Source organism: Fundulus heteroclitus, unplaced genomic scaffold (genome assembly GCF_011125445.2).
Source record: "Fundulus heteroclitus isolate FHET01 unplaced genomic scaffold, MU-UCD_Fhet_4.1 scaffold_53, whole genome shotgun sequence".
NCBI lineage: Eukaryota > Metazoa > Chordata > Actinopteri > Cyprinodontiformes > Fundulidae > Fundulus > Fundulus heteroclitus.
This window is the reverse complement of record NW_023396956.1, coordinates 1,662,419-1,679,354: the sequence shown is the minus strand read 5'-3', so window position 1 is coordinate 1,679,354 and position 16,936 is coordinate 1,662,419. Positions and strand designations below refer to the sequence as shown.

The following is a 16,936-nucleotide window of genomic DNA, read 5'->3' as shown; positions in this document are numbered from 1 at the left end:
AAAGCGTTTATGCTGCGTTTATGCGACGGCTGAAGTCAGGAACCGGGCCGTGGAAGCTGGCAGATTCACGCTGAGGTCTGAGAGTTTCCTGATCCGCCAGCAGCTGCTTAAGGCCACAGAGGATGAAAACCATCCCACAGTGTGACAGAGAAACTCTGAGTGTGATTCAGTGACGCTTTAAGGCTGCAGCAGGAGGCCAAACGTGATCATGGCTTCACCATGACATGCAGAAGCTGATTTCTCGGGTAACAGTTACAGAAAATAAAGGTGATCTCTGCAGCGGCTCCTGTTCAGACGGGGCTCAGCGCAGCTTTAAGGCAGACGTGGCGTAAGGCTCACTGTCTCGCACTCAGACAGGACGAACAGGATAACATTTAAAGTGTTGCCAAACATGCTTTGGAACAATGTCTCAGTGTCTCATTTTCAAATCAAACAGGGACAACGTGTGACTTTACGAGTTAAACATGTACAAGTTAAAGTTCAGTGACGTCACAGAGGCGTGCGCGGCCTTTCGCTTTGCTTCGCCACGCAGGGCGGGCCGACTTCCTGCAGCTTCCATAACACGACCAGTGGTGCGAAGGCGGGCTCCCGGGACAGGTGCATGTTGGGAGATAACCTCCAGACTCCACGTGAGAAACATATTTGACATTTTTAAATTGTGAATCTGGTAAAACCCGGAGCCGTTACGGTAAAAGAAGGTAAAACTACAGGAAGTGCCGGTGTGGTTATCTGGAGGAGCTGTTCTTCGCAGGGGGCCAGTCCGCTGATGTGACCTCACAGGGCGGGCAACGGGCGGGGCACCAGGTGGGCGGAGTCTAATAGCTGCAGGGCGGAGCTGTCTGGGTTACCTGAACGGACCAAGGTGACGCTCGCACCTGGGAGGCAGTGTTACTGTTTTTTTTTTTTAAATAAATGCGGCAGTGAACAGTCAGGCAGAGTTGAGTATGTGGGTTATATCATATAGAAAACTTACCAGATTCTCTCTGTCCGTGCCAAACAGCTGGTTCTGCTGTTGACACTCGTTTGGTGTCATTTATTGGAGGCCATATTAACAATTTTCATGAAATAGAGTCCAAGCCATCCTACAGGTGTTCAGAGGCGCCGCGTCCTCTCTGCCTGGCGCTGAAGGAGGATTTAGCTTCATAGGTAAACCCACACACTGGGTAAACCCGTAAAAGCCTTCTACTGAATAAAGGGGCATTCTTTAATGAGGAATAAACTGTACTATGATTTAAGCTTTCTCGTTAAGAATTGTTACAACAAAGAAAAAAAAAATCAACCTATTGTATTTATTTCTAATTGGTGCTAACTTTATTTTATCCAGTCTACGTCTCATGCTTCCATGTAACACAGCAGATAGTTTAATAATTTAACAACCATAAAGGCCAATGTAGTAATGTAAGTGTAAATCATTTCCTTTCATTAAAGATTCCTGCTTCCAGCAGCGCAGCAACAGTTCCCTATCCTTCGTTACTAATGTCCTGTTTATAAAAACCTTTTTTTAAACTCTAATAACTACATTGTGCAGCATTATTTCACATAAACACTGCGTTATGTTTCCAAATGTTTTTCCTGCCGTATCTCCATCGTCATCATGTTGGTTTTTAGTGGTAAACAGCGAATTTGCCGACTGAAATTATTAATATATGACGGATTGCTAAGTTTGATCCTCCTGACGTCAGGTAAACAGGTAAACAACACCTGGTGGTGTTTACCTGTTTACCTGTTTACCTGACGCCTGTGTCACGCCTGCAGTGACACAGGCGTCCTGAGTCTGTGGATTCAGTACCGTAGCCGCCACTGTTCAGAGAACTGGGGCTCGTTGTGCTTCAGATAATCACGCCACAAACTCAGCTACTGATCAATCAGCTCCAGCTGCAGCTCTGCACATGCTCAGATTCAGGTATGAGAAACTCCGCCCACCTGTACCTCCAACCCCAAACTATTACTGTGGGTAAATTTTCTCCTGCTCAGGTCTGACAGGCTGAGGAGCAGCAGGCCTCCTGAACCTCCGACAGGAATCCTTATTCCTCCTCCTCCTCCTCCTCCTCCTCTTCCTCCTCCTCTCCAGCCATCACCTCCACCAGCAGCTCTGCTGTACACGTCGCCTCGCCGAGACTGTTGACAGCCTTCACCGTGTACTTGGCGTCATCGTCACCTGAAACCTGCAGGTTTCCACAAACAGAATAAATCAAATGAATCAGAAATTATTAATATTATTTCCAGAAACACATAAAATATTCAATCATCTTGAACTTTTTCACATTTTGTACCATGTCCTATTTACATATTCCAATGTATTTTAGTGGGTTTTAATGTGACGCCAACACAAAACACAACATAAATTTGAAAATAGAAGGAAAATAAGACTCTAAGTTGCTGAAAGTTAAACAGGGTTAGGCTCTAAAATTATACACCAAGCTTTTCACAACTTTGTTCAATCCATCTTATTCTTTTGGTCATAATTCATACCTCGGGCATAGTTGTGCTAATCCGCAAACAGCTAATTGCAAAACTAACATTCATTCAGCACATTAGCATAGATATCCTCATCATGATAAAAACAGAAGAAACTGGCATTGTGCACCAGGCTTTGTTCCCTGCAGCATTCAGCAGCATTCAGCAACATGACGGTTGTGGTTAAGTCCTCCATCGATGGCGGACTGAAGGATTTTACATGTTAGCAAAGAACATGCTAGCAGCTGTGCATGTGGAAGAATGCTTAGCTTCGTCAGCCTGCGAGATGAATGCTGTAAAAAATGGGAGGCTGATCTGGATTGCAACATATGCTGCTCGTCTCACTTCTATTAATGCATTAGATGACTTGTTATACTACACACAGGTAGGATCACTTTTTTGTTTTTTATGCAACGTGGCTGATTAACTTTTAGCTTATCAACTGAAAACACTTTATAAATATTAGCTTGATTGACACTTGTAGAGGTGTGTACTTGTACTTGGTGCTGAGTAAGAATATATTTTTCATATTTTACCAACAAGACGAGGACTTCCATGTGATGATTGTAGCAGTTAGCGTTAGCTTCCACTAATTTCTTTTAACGGTTTAGTGGTTTAGCGCTAGGGAAGCTAATATTTTAGTTAGTGATGCTAACTTCTCTGTTAGCTGTGTCAGCCACTGCTCATGACTATAGGCGGAGGTTGTAGACGATCCGGTAAACCAAGAGCTTTGCTTTCTGAGTTCTTTCTTCACCACAACAGACGGGTGCAGCGGCCACATTACTGCAGACAAAGTCCCGATCCGTTTGTCCATTTCAAATTAAAACGATCTGTGCAGCAGCAGGTGACCTCTGACCTCTGAAATGATCAGACTGCAGTTTCCTTCTTCGTCGTAGTCGATCTGGAAGTGTCGGGTCTCTTTGATCGGCTGGTCGTCTTTGTACCAAACCACCTCGGGGTCAGGGTATCCTGCAGCAGAAAAAACTCATTTTAACTTGAAAGCTTTGGACTGACTGCTTGTGGAGTTCAAATCTGGGTTTAATTGTATAAAATTAATCAACACATTTTAGTTAATTGGATGAGCTCAGCAGCTTCGTAACTTCTCGGAGAAAATCACCTTATTTCATCCTGGAGGATAAAATTTAAAGTGTTGATGCAGAAGATGACAGTGGGTTTAAAACTGGAGCATAAAGATCAGGATTACTCAATACTGAAGTGAAAGAGTAATAAAACACTCCTGGGTTTCCTGATTGCTCATACGCTGATCAATCTCTGCATTGATAGGTTGTACCTTCAATCTTGCAGTCGAAGCGAGCGGCGCTGCCTTCCACCACCTCCACGTCTTTGATGACTGCACTGAAGGTGGGTTTGCTCTCTGTCTTCTGTTCGTACTCCAAACACTCCAGGAACTGATTATCCTCTGAAAACAAACAGGATCACATTGAGTCAGCAGGCGGCTGTCGTCTTGTTTCACTCTGGTGTTGGTAGTTTCCGTCGCAGGAAGGGTTTCTGTCCTTTGTAGTTTTGCCAACATTCAGTAGTTTTGACCCTCTTATCTTCCCATTTTTTTATTGGTCTGTTTTTGAACTTTCAGGACATTTTGAGTCGTCCTTTAAGCAGTTAGGGTCTAATTGTTTTTCTGTAGTTGTTTTTTCAACGAGCCGTTGCTGATTATCCAGGTTCTGGTCGTGTTGAAGGTTTGTTTCTGTTTAAAGGGAGTGGTTTATTTTCACTGTCACCTCATGCATGCTCAGACTGAAGGACAGCTGAAAGTCACTTACTCGACGTGTTTGATCTGCATGTTAACGTGTGACTTTATTGGGTTCGGTACCTTCGGTGGGCGAACCCTTCTTGGCACTAACACCAGCCATCATGGCCATGGAGGAGAGTCTGCCAATAGCTCGAACAGCGTGACCCGTTTTCTGTCACAGAAGAGCAAATGTTCACAGTACATCATTGATGACTATTAGAGCGTTGAGGTGTTAGGATGAAAGACGTGCTTACCTGCCACTTCCTCCTCAGGATGTACTTCTTCATCCTCTCCTTGGACAGCTTGGTGGTCTTCATGGTATTGGTGTCTTGCTTGAGCCAAGGGTGTTCAAAACACTGAGGGCAGGTCAACCGAGCCCTGTTGGACGACACGGTACATTGTAACCAGAGCGGTCAGAGTCCAGATGTGTAATAATCATATCCTCAGGTCATGTGGAGGGTCGCAGTGAGGGTGAGGTGTTCATCAGGATTACTTCATGTCTTTTTTCAGCAGGTTGGTGATAAAGTCTTTGGCATTCTCCGAGATTTCATCAAAGGCCTCGTCCTCAAAGTCCCAGGTGGCGGAGGTGACGTTGGCCAGGGTCTCATTGTCGTTGTCGCCCATGAATGGAGACAGACCGCTCAGCCTGAGGGGACAAGAACAGAGGAAGCCCCTTAGCTGAGGTTCAGCCAGCTGAGCCGCGTTTAACAGGTGGTTGTATCCTCACAGGATGTAACAGATGACTCCTATGCTCCACATGTCTGTGGGGTAACTAATGGCTTCGTAATTGATCACTTCAGGAGCCACAAACTCTGGAGTCCCGAACAGAACCTTCAGGGTCCCAGCGTTTTCTGTTGGAGCACAAAAATACAAAGTTAGACGATAAAGAAACACAGCAGCAAGAACAGGTTAAAACAGGTTAGCGTCAGTTAGACGGCTGGTTTCATTAGTCTCAGAGTCCGGTTACCCAGCCGGCGGGCGAGGCCGAAGTCGATGAGTTTGATTTTGCTGCCGGTCTTGTTGACACACATGATGTTCTCGGGTTTGAGGTCGAGGTGGACGATCCCCTGTTTGTGGATGAAGTTGACGCCGTCGATGATCTGCAGCATGTATTTAATGACCTCCCTCTCCGTCAGCTCAAAGTCCTCGTCGATGATCCGCTCAAACAGCTCGCCGCCTGAGATCCTGCAGACAGCGAAGGCGTTCACGACTCAGAGGATGAGAAACACTCAAACTGACTAATTTATGCGGTTCCATTTTGCTCTGCAACATCATTAAAGGTCAGTGTGTTTCACTGGGAGTTTGTAAAAGAATAAATCACAAATTAGCACAAAATGATAAAGTTGAAGGAAATAGTTTTTATGAAACTTTTAAGTAAGCAGATAAAAGACCAAATGATATCCTCTTTCATTTGAGGGACGTGGCCAAGCAGGGCAGCAGCCCCCCTCATAGTGGACAACAATAACAGAACAAACAATAAAGTATGAAAAATTTGAGCTTTTTGATGGATAAAATGCAAGAGTTATTGTAACAGTAACAATTTAAAATTTTAAAAGAATACAAAACTTAAAATTATTTCTTTTACAAATAAAAATTTGAAGAGTTTGCCGTGAATGTGCCTTTAGTCAGCACCGTATAGTCTCATCTAGAGACGAGGAAGATTTGCGAGTACATTCTCAAGTCTTGCAACCGATTCTCAATTGGACTCAGGTTTGGACTTTGACTAGGCCATTCTAATACATGAACAGGCTTTGATCTAAAACCTTCCACTGTAGTTGTGCCTGCATGTTTATGGCTGTTGTCCTGCTAGAAGGTGAATTTCTATTTAGCTTCACCCATCTTTGCATCAACCTCTGACTAATTTCCCAGTCCCAGCCAAAGAAAAGCATTCCCAGAGCAGAAACCTAGAACTGTGCTGATCAAGGTGGCTGCATGTTGAAGTAGCTCGGTTCTTTTTATTCTGCAAATCATTGTAAGGAACTTTAATTCCTCCTTTTTGTGGATCAAAAGTAGTTTTCTATGGTTTTCTCAACTGGTGCTAGACACTGTGCTGCCCGAAGAATTGTGTGTTTAATTTTTGGGAAATTTGTTATGATGCGTAACCATAGCAACCAGATGGTTTTGTACAACCATGAGCTGATTAACATCTCAAAAGCTGAAATAATACTTCAACTACATCCCCAAATCCCAGATGAGCTGAACAGCAGGAGCAGAGGATGCAGAGCAGGAGCAAGAAGAAGAGAGAGGAGGAGGAAATTAAAGCCATCTCTTTTATCAAACATTATGGGCAATGTGAGCTCTTCGGGAAACAATTTGGAGGAACTTCAAGCCTTAACAAGGACCCAGCCAGAATATGAGGAATGCAGGATTATGTGTTTCACTGAAACATGGCTGCAGGATCATATCGAAGGCTCCAGCATCTTTCTACCAGGCTTTCTGATCATACGAGCAGACACAGATTTTAAAGAACAGTGGCAAGAGCAAAGGTGGTGGATGGGCGGTGCTGGTGAACGACAGATGGTGCCATCCAGGACATGTTACTGTGAGGGTTCATCTGCAGCCTGGATAATGAAGTGTCAGCAGGAAGGACTGGGTACCTTTCACATCTGAACTGACACGGCACCAATACTGAGATGGTACCGGTACTCAACGGTACCTATTTTTAGTGCTTTTGTGTGTTTATGTAGTAATAAATGTTAGTCTTCAGTCAAAGACTTCTCTAGATCAGCTGTAAGACAGACCTTACATGGGGAATTCATATACAGCGTTACTCCTGCTCCATACCTACTGTTTTGGTCCCCCCCACCAGAATACCTTCCTCCAAATATTTGTTGTGCCCCCTACAGGACGTGTAGCAAACTGCAAGTAGGACTTTTTATGGCCTTTTCCTCAACGATGCCTTAATTTCTGCCCCTATTCCTATGGTTACATTTGCGGAGTGCATGAATAAAAGTCCTGTTTATAGATCTTCCCACCTGAGCTGTGGATCTGAGCAGCTCCTGTTGAGTTACCATGGCTACCTTCTTTCTATCTCTGATGGGAAGGAAAAGCTCTCAATGACCAGTGGTCAGCGGTCAGCAACCTTTACAATCCAAAGAGACATTTCTGACCCAGCCAAAGAAAACTCATTTAGAGCCGCAAATGTCCTGTTAGTTAGTCAGTGAGTCCTTTTGGCTGCCCCGTTATCCAGGGGTCGCCACAGCAAGTCATCACAACTCACACACAGACTTGGCCGAGTTTTTATGCCGGATGTCCTTCCTGACGCAACTGGGAACCAGAAATGTTATATAAAATTTGACATAATGGCAACTTATACTACTTGAATATCTTTTACTGTAAATATAAATTTAGTTTCTTCTATGGGATATTGATATTTGTGGAGAATAATGTTTAAAAAAGCAAATAGTTTTTCGACCTGAGACGTTCAGAGCTGGAGTTATTGTTCTATAACCTAACCGTTTTTTTTTTTATTTATTTGTTTTTATTTATAAATTTTTAACCGTGGTTTAAATGTCTCCACAGCGTTCTCCCTGACCTGTTGGCCATGTTCCGTGGTCCTCATGATGCTCCGAGGCCTTCACAGAAAAGTTGTTTTTTAAAACACCGGTTTCCTCCATTAATTAATTAGGTGCACTATAAAGGAAGTTTGTCAGACTGTATATAATGTCAGCAGTATTAAAATAAAACGGGGTAAATAAACATGCATACCACAATTTTATTTTGACACAGATTTGTCATCCTTGTATAATTTTCTTCCTAATATACGATTAACATACTACTTTTGTTGGTTTATCACATAAAATCCAAGTCAAATTAATTTAAGGGTTATGGCTGCATCATGGAGCTGCAAAGTGGTGCAGCACTGTTGCAAGAGGGTCCTGGGTTCGACCCCTGGGTGTGACCTGGGGTCTTTCTGCATGGTTTCTATGTTCTCTCTGTGCATGCATGAGTTCTCTCTGGGCACTCCGGCTTCCTCCCACAGTCTAACAACAAGTTAAGTCAACTAGTCTCTCCTCTGTCCAGGGTGTACACCGCCTCTCGCCCAATGGCCGATGGAGAAAGGCACCAGCCCCCCTGCAACCCTGCATGGATAAGTGGTACAGAAAATGGATGGTTGGTTGCAGGAAGTGGAAATAGAAAACAGTTCAGGGGGTGTGAATAGTTTCCAGGCACAGAGTAAACGCCATGGCTTCTGTTTCTAAACTTCTAATTCTCTTTGTTTAGATTAAAATGACAAAAAGATCCCTGTTATGAACTCAGGACCGTCTCAAAGTGAAAAACTAATTTAGATTCTCTGGTGAAACTTTGGGAATCAGGTTCCTGTTTGTTTGTTCCCTCATTGTGACGCCTGCTGCTGTTTCCATAATGAAGCTGCAGATTCAAATGTTATCAGATCTCAGATGAACAGAGATAATCTGACTGTAAACACGACTCTTCCTGTTTGTGTTCCCCGTTTTCTGCATGTCAGCACATAGCTGCTGCTTCCTTTCAGATGTTTATTTATCGGAGTTAAAACTGAAAGCTATTTTCTGAACAACTGAGGAAATCAGCTGAAGGAGTTCAGCTGGAAAACAGCAATGAGTAAAAAAAATAATATCTGTTTCAGGATGGGTCGAGGTTGAACTTTGGATTTAAAATTAGCTCCCAGGAAATCTTTGCTTCTGAAATCCTCTCATAGCTGAGCAGGAAATTGTTTTCCGGTGTTTTGCACAGAAAAACATTTTGTTTGTGCTTTCAGATGAAACACGGCAGAGATGAGATCTTTAATCTCCTCCCGTCTGTGGCGAGCTCAGCTAAGGCGTGGGTTTACGGGCAGAACCGAACCCTGCAGGGGAGCACCTACATCTCCAGGACCATGACGATGTCCGACTTGCCCTCGAAGGCGTCAATGCACTGGACCAGTTTGGGGTGATGGAGGCTGTTCATGATGCAGATCTCCTGTCGCACGTTCTCTTTCTCCTTGGCCGAGTACGCTTTGATAAACTTCCCAGCCCAGACCTTCTTCGTAGCTTTCTCCACCAGCTTGAAGACCTGACCGAACTTCCCCCTGAGACAGAAACAACACCTTATTCACCTGCAGACTAATGCGAGACAGGTGAGAGTGGGCGGAGCCTTACGTTCCCAGCCTCTCCTCCACGTCGTACAGCTCCTTCACCTTCACGTCGGTTCTGATCGTCACGTTTCTGTAATCTGGCTCTTTTTCTGAGGTGGAAAACAGAGAAATGAATCATGTCCCTCTGACCGCCGCGGCTGACAAAATGTCACGTGTTAGTTTGCTTGTCTGCAGAGGCTCGTACCTTCATCCTCATCCTCTGCCTCAGCATCATCCAGGTTCTCTGTTAGAGGAATTAAACAGCAGCAGCGTTAGTCCGGTTAATGGTTTTAGTTCAGCGTTTGCATTTCTGGCCCTGCCAGAGCCCAGTTAGTTGGATATGGTTCTGGTTTAGTAGCATCTGGATTCAGATTCAGGTTTGTTTGCATTAGTAAATGCTGCCGCCCTGCTTTCAGGCTCCAAAATGCTGGATGACTGGAATAACGTATGGAGATGGAAAAAACATTACTCAACCCCTCCTAGCAGTGTTTTGTAAAAGGTGCTTTTGATCGGCGCTTGCTACAACCAACACCCAGAAGGACACATTGTCTCCAGCACTATTTCTCAGCAGGTTTAATAGCTTAAGAAGAACCTGTGGTGCACCACAGGGATCAGTCCTCAGCTCTCCTCATTCAGCTCTCTCTTCCACCATCCTGTTTAACACCATCATGCATGGAGTCATCTCTATGCAGATAACAATCTGTTATACATGCTGACAATTCAATACATTTGACTTACAGTGCACAGTTATGCTTTTTTCTTTTTTAGTTCAGCTAAAAATACAGCAGGAGGCCTCAGCATCCCAGACTTTCACAACTCCAAGGAAATTACTGCAGGGTTAGTGAAGAAAATGTGACTTCTGGCTTTGAAAGACTAAAATATTTCTTTTCTTCAAAGGGGAATAAAAACCTGTCTCAAAAGTTCACAGGCAGTGGCAATTTACCAGGTTATCAGATTAAACAGATTATCTGAGTAATTTACCTAAATCTAAACACAAAAAAAATAATAAACTGGGGACCCAGGTTAATACATCTGAAATCTTAATGATAACAGACTTATTGATAACATTTATATCTCTACTAACCCAGAAGATGTTAAAGAGCCTGATTGCAGGCAATGTATGTCTGCAAAATGTATCTGTATAAAATATTCTAATAAAGTCTGTGGTCCGATGGTGCAGTGGTAGTGACTACGACCCGTAAACAGAGGCCTTAGTCCTCAACCCAGCTGACCCGGGTTTGATGAGCCACTAGTGCCATTAAAACCCAGAAAAAGAATTAAAAAAAATAATTTCCAATAAAAACAAGAGAAGCTTTATATTATTGTCTCCCCTAAGTGACGATAGCAAACGTTTTTATTATAAATTGAACTCCAACCTGTTTTCAATAAGTGCAGCAAAGGATGATTTATTTTTAGTTTGATTTTAGTAAATCTCACTGAAATTTAAAGAGCCTGATCCATCAGACTTTAGATGACAAGTTTAACAGGAGCGGGCAGTAATCCAGGCTAATCACTAAAACTGATTACCTACTGATACCCAGACTGCTGTAATAAACTAATATCCAGAGCTTCTCACAGGCGGTGAACTGGACTTCTAATAAAAATGATCCCTTTTGGGTTTTGGATGGATTTTAATATCTTTCTTTCCAACATTAGAAACTCCGGCAGTAAACCTCAGGCTCTCTGACCCGTTCCTGGCTGCTGGGATCCACAGATGGATTCTGCTAACCGTACCGAGACCGGACCTTCTTTTGTTTACCGGGTCTCTGTCTACTGGTTCCAGAACAACAGAGTTTTAGTTTCCTCACCGTCGTCCACCAGTCCCACTGTCACAGCTTCAGACTCGGCGCTCGGCTCTCCGATGCCGTAAATGTTCTGAGCTCGGACCCGGAACTTGTACTGTCGTTCCGGAAGGAGGTTCTGCAAACACGGACGTTCTGTTAAACCTTCAGAACCAGACCTTTGCTGTCTGGAGCTGGGAGACGTGGACACACCTGGACGTTGTAGGAGGTGCTGTTGCAGGACACCAGCTCTTTCCACTGCTTGTCCACAGAGTCCCAGATCTCCAGGTGGTAGGTCTGCACGGCGCTGCCTCCGTCGTAGGTCGGCCCGTACCACGACAGCGTCAGGCTGGAGCGCCGGATGTCCGAGGCTGCGGGGACCTTCGCCGGGGGGTCGGGTTTATCTGAGGGGGGGAGCAGGTGTCATTACAACCACAGGTGTGAGCAGCTACTCGTCCTGCAGGGGGCGCTGCCCTGAACTGAGCCTCGCAGACTTAAAACGTCGGATTATTTGGTGAGTGTCGCTTATTAAACACCCTTTCCTTCAGTAATATTGCCGTGCTTTAATATTACTGGTGCAATCTTCCTCAGGTTTCTCCCAGAAGAACTTTTCTGCTCTTCAACACGTCCTCATAAAACCACAGGTCTAGTCAAAGCAAATTCAACGTGCCTCAAAGTATTAGCAGCAGAAAAGCAGAGTTTGTTGCCTAAAGTGAAGTGGCTTTCCTTAAAAAGAAAACAATTTTTTTAAGGGTGCCACTTAAAGTCATCATAAAAAGTCTTCATGAAATAAAAATATAAAAAAATGAAGCAGAATAAAATCTAATTCATGCTTGTCCCAAACATGAAAGCAGCAGATTCACATTCTGGCTCTCAGTGAAGCGGCGGCACAGAGAGAAATCCGCCTTAGAGCTGCAGGACTGCAATAAGCCAGAGGAGGCTGGAAGCATCAGATTTGTTGATGAACCGTCAGCATGTGAAGGTGTTGTTGTCACGATGTGAACCAGACGCTCCTCTTGGGCGGTTCAGAGTCACAGAAGAGCAGCAGATTATTTTATAGGGGGATCTGTGAGCTGCTGCGTCGCCTTGTGCTTGAATTCAGGAGCACAAACTCAGTTTAGTCTCATGGTGATGATGATCCGTACTTTAAGGGCGTTTTTAGGGTCTGGTAACATTGGGAGCTTCAGACCTCTCATTCCTCTTCCTCCCTCTTTAAAAAGAGCGATTTACAGTCTGTATTCATCCATTTACCCCACCATGTTTATCCCTCCTGCTCAGCGCAGAACTGAATAGAAGAAATGTTTCTGCTCACCGCCTCAGCCTGGACATAAATGATGCTGAGACCGAACCATCAGTTCCCTAAATGTTTTTCTACAGACATCCAGGCTGTGGAGGAGTGAGACGCAGTGAAGCGCCTCTACAGAATCTGGGGATATTACATAAAAGTGTTATTTCCTGTAGGCTTCAGACTAGTGGGTTAAAGGCCAAGCAGGAGTCCATGCCTCCCTGGGTCCGCTTGGAGCACAAACATGAAACATCTGCTCCGAGAACAGCCTTTATCGTATTTACGCACTCAGAGGCGCTCTGTGCAACTACAGGGGAATAAAGTCTGGTCAGGGTGGAGGATGTGATGACAAACCTGTTTTCCCCTTTTTAACTGTTAGCTGTAATATTGTGTTTAGTAAAAGAAAAGAAAATAGCAGCAGTTTTCCATTCATTAACTGTCTCGTGTGTCCTGGGCGTCTGGATCCATGATGCGTCTGTGACGTTACGTTCATAAACAGAATTAATGACAGGCTGCCGTAGGTTAAATGATCCAGAAGCTCCTCCGCTGTGTTTGTGGCTCTAAATCATCTCATAGATTATTTTTTTCTGCTGTCATTTCAAGGATGTTCACCAGAACAGAGAAGGTCTTTTCTGCTTCCTTTCAGCCTGGATCTTCTCCACAGAGAACTTACATACGTGCAACTTAATAATTTAACTAAAATTATTTGGCTCACCCGTTTTTTATCAGGCCTGGCCCAAATGTAACGCCACTGGCACACAAATAAAGAAAAATTATCTGATTTAGTGTCTTTAGACAATTTAGAAACCTTTGAAATAATCCAGATTATGGTGAACCTTCAATGCGATCCTGCATTTTATGTAACGGTAAAATTATGTATAAATGTTTTAATGTAAAGACAACCTCAGTTATGAGATTCTGAATATTTATGAGTCTTGGTTCCACCTTTTTGTTTCTTTCTGCTCTCGGGTCAAAGTTTGGCATCAGAACTCAGAACTTGGGCTGTAAATCTGGTGGATTTCGGTCGATAATGAGGCTGATTGATGGATGAACGTCGTTATAGTTTATCGTAACCTGATTTAGTTACTGAAGAACTCGATTCAGCCTCTCAGAGGGTCCAGATGTCTGAAATGTTCTCGTTCCGATGTTTCTTACCCACGATGGTGAGGTTGAGGGCAGCCTGCCGGAGGCCGTAGCCGTTCCTCAGCTCGATGGTGTAGCAGCCGCAGTGCTCCTGCTGCCCGCTGCTGATGGTCAGCTTGCTGCTGCTGTCTGTGCTCTCTATGGAGATGTCCGAGGAGCCCTCCTGGATCTGAGCCACAGCGACACAACCATCAGACCCGGTCAGAAGGTCCTGGGCGGGACCGGGCGACCAGCTGCTGCGTGTGAGAGAGACCCACCGGTTTCCTGAACTTCAGCCAGGTGCAGGTGATGGGCGGAGCTCCAGAGAACTTGCAGAGGATGTCCACCTTCTCTCCTGCGAGGATCTTCATGTCTTCTGGGAACTGGAGGATCTGAGGAGGCAGAGCTGCAGAGCGACAGCAGTAAGCAACCACCAACCATCACTGCTGCTGCGTAAAAAGTCTGGCTTCTCCTGGATGATACAGATTTACTGTGTGAGGACCAACGCGCATAAAAGAGGAAAATTATTCTGCAGGTTGTTTAATGTTTACAGATATAAATGTTGAGAGTTCTTTGTTTTGATTCATTTATTGAACAGAATAAAAAAATCTGATTCAGGTTGCATCAAGTCTCTCCAAGCAGCATTCACTCCTCCTGAAAGAGCGTAGAGCCACAGTGGACAGTCGTCTGCATTGTTGATGGCTTTGCAGCAATCCCTCATACTGAGCATGCATGAAGCGACAGTGGAGAGAAAAACTCCCCTTTAACAGGGAGGAGAACCTCCAGCAGAACCAGAACCAGGCTCAGTGTGAACGCTCATCTGCCTCCACCCACTGGGGCTTAGAGAAGACAGAGCAGAGACACAGAAAGCTCAGAAGCTCACATTGACCCAGGAGTACTTTCTATGTTAGAGAAGACAGAGCAGAGACACAGAAAGCTCAGAAGCTCACATTGACCCAGGAGTACTTTCTATGTTAGAGAAGACAGAGCAGAGACACAGAAAGCACAGAAGCTCACATTGACCCAGGAGTACTTTCTATGTTAGATGGTAATAGAGGATGATCTGCCTCCCCTGATGATGTCACAGCTAACAGAACGCCAGACCAGGTGTACCTTCTATGAAGAGAAAAATGACAGAGAACAAGAAGTTAAAAGCTGAAATAACAACAAACAATGCAGATTGGAGAGCAGTAAGAGAACTCAGCAGAGAGAGAGAAATAGATCCTGATGTCCTCCAGCAGCCTAAGCCTATAGCAGCATAACTATAGAGGTAGCTCAGGGTAACATGAGCCACTCTGACTAGAAGCTTTGTCAAAAAGGAAAGTTTTAAGCCTAGTCTTAAAAGTAGACGGGGTGTCTGCCTCACGGACCAAAACTGGGAGTTGGTTCCACAGGAGAGGAGCCTGATAGCTAAAGGATCTGCCTCCCATTCTACTTTTAGAGACTCTAGGAACCACCAGCAGACCTGCAGTCTGAGAGGGTCTGTAAACAGAACTCTGTATGTTTCTGCTGCCAGTTGTGACATTATTGATGATTAATGATCAGTGATTATAAACCCAGCAGATGACATTATTTACGGCGGTGAAACAAAACCAGGTATGGGTTTGGTTTTGAGACGGTGTGTTCAGGTGTGTCACCTTGTTTGGGAGGAGTCTTTGGAGTTGGCTTCTTTATCCTGGCTTCGCCTGATGGAAACACAAAGACAGCAGACAGTCAGCCGGAGCCAGTTTAAAATCTCTTTATCAGCTCAGGGATTTCCTCTGGTCGCCATGGTCTGCTACTAAATCTAAATTATCTTCAAGTTCTCAGTAATTCCCAAAATACGGCAACTCATGAGTTGCGGTTCAGAGGTTTGCAACATTTCTGGAACCAGGAGCCCAACAGCCACCGTTTCTTGTTTTATATGTGATGGACGAAGACAAATTAGAGCATAATTATGAATCATAACTGGTTAATCAAATTATTTACAAATAACAATCTGAAAAGTATGGAGGGCATTTAACACAGAAGGCCTTCACAGATCAGCTGGATTTCTACTTAAATCTTGACTGTGTTAATTATATAGGTGACTTAATAAGGCATTTGGTTATATTGGATTTTATTTACCATTATTAAACGTGCTGATGAGCAAGGCACCGTGCTCCCCTGAAACTTCTGGTCTTCAGAAACTTTGCTGAACCTAAATAAAAAAATTTAAAAGTGCTCTGCTGCTGCAAAAGCTTCTCAAGGACATTTGGAGCCTCCAAAAACGGTTTTATTTAATTTTAGGGCTACTATAACCTCTCCAAGAACAACGACAGTAAATGTCACGGGATGCTACAGTTTATTCTTCCTTCACAACCTTTAAGTCAAATAAATAAAACATCGACCACAATCAGTGCTCTTGCTGCAGCTTGACGGCACCTTAAAACCGGAAATATTCGCTCCTCCTTCCTAACTATCCTTCAAAGACTCAGTAGCATCCATCAGAGTGAAACTCTGACGGTTAATATTCAGCGTCTGTTCCTTTATTATAACCCCAGCAGGTCTGTCAAAGATGGCAGCTTCTAGGAATCAGGAGCCAACAAACGACTCCGATCTGTTTTACTCTGATTCTGATTTTCATCAAGTGTGTTTTATGTTTTGTGTCTAATTTGTTTCCTAAATTAATAGCTGATCTGCTCTTCCTGTGTGTCTCGTTCCCTCATGCAGGACGGGTCCTGGGTCAGTGAGATGGACTCCGTCGGAGGGAAGCAGCAGAACAAGAATGTGAGACCTTATAAGGAGAACCTATTAATAGTCCTGCTGATGCAGGAAGCAGCTCGTGGAGTTTGTTATTTATCCTCCAGATGAATAAGAGGCCATCTTATAATGATGTAGCTGAAGGTCTGTCTTCTTTTTTATTTTATTTATTATTACACAGAGGGTCTCCCCGTGAAATCTATAGAACATCTGGATTTAAAGCAGAAAGCATCTTCCACTTCACTCAGACTCACTAATTCAGCTCTTTTAGGAACTCTGGCAGCTGCCGTCTTATCGTTAATTAAATCTGACGTGTGGCAGAAGTTTAGCTGACATCCAAACGTGTTTATGTTGGATTTATTATAGTTATTCTACTTTTAATCTATATTCTAGTTATATTATGTTTCACTTATAATAACTAAATGACTATGCAATCTTATATTTTACTAATAACATTCTTGACCATTTACAATATTATATTATACTTATTACTGAAGTGTTATTTCTCCTTGTATCAGAACACAAGCATGCGAGCAGTTGCAGGTTGCACCCAATTGTATCTTGCAGCTGCCTGTGGAAGATAAAGAAGTTACTCCCATAACAATGAATGCTGTTGTTGTGTATTGGTTCCCTGCCTAATAGATTTCAACTGGTTTGTTCCCCTTCCCTCAGCAGTTGAAATCCTGTGTAACTAGGGCGTTCCAATTTTCAATAAAAAGCCTGGCGAG

At 43.9% G+C, this 16,936-nt stretch overlaps 1 protein-coding gene across 3 annotated transcripts in view; it reads right to left on the bottom strand.

Moving 5' to 3' along the window:
• Positions 1–1,719: 1,719 nt before the first annotated feature.
• The window catches only part of LOC105921769 (myosin light chain kinase, smooth muscle), a 70,813-nt gene continuing 55,596 nt past the window's right edge, over positions 1,720–16,936 (bottom strand). For all 3 annotated transcript variants that reach the window (XM_036132611.1, XM_036132613.1, XM_036132612.1), the window contains 16 exons: positions 15,125–15,172; positions 13,766–13,893; positions 13,521–13,677; positions 11,294–11,484; positions 11,108–11,219; positions 9,505–9,543; positions 9,325–9,409; positions 9,051–9,254; positions 5,175–5,392; positions 4,935–5,058; positions 4,701–4,853; positions 4,462–4,585; positions 4,289–4,379; positions 3,749–3,877; positions 3,314–3,426; positions 1,720–2,165 (listed from right to left, as the gene is read on the bottom strand). In XM_036132611.1, the coding sequence (XP_035988504.1) occupies positions 2,025–2,165; positions 3,314–3,426; positions 3,749–3,877; positions 4,289–4,379; positions 4,462–4,585; positions 4,701–4,853; positions 4,935–5,058; positions 5,175–5,392; positions 9,051–9,254; positions 9,325–9,409; positions 9,505–9,543; positions 11,108–11,219; positions 11,294–11,484; positions 13,521–13,677; positions 13,766–13,893; positions 15,125–15,172 (2,057 nt within the window). In that variant the 3' untranslated portion in view covers positions 1,720–2,024. The remainder of the gene's footprint in view (positions 2,166–3,313; positions 3,427–3,748; positions 3,878–4,288; positions 4,380–4,461; positions 4,586–4,700; positions 4,854–4,934; positions 5,059–5,174; positions 5,393–9,050; positions 9,255–9,324; positions 9,410–9,504; positions 9,544–11,107; positions 11,220–11,293; positions 11,485–13,520; positions 13,678–13,765; positions 13,894–15,124; positions 15,173–16,936) is intronic.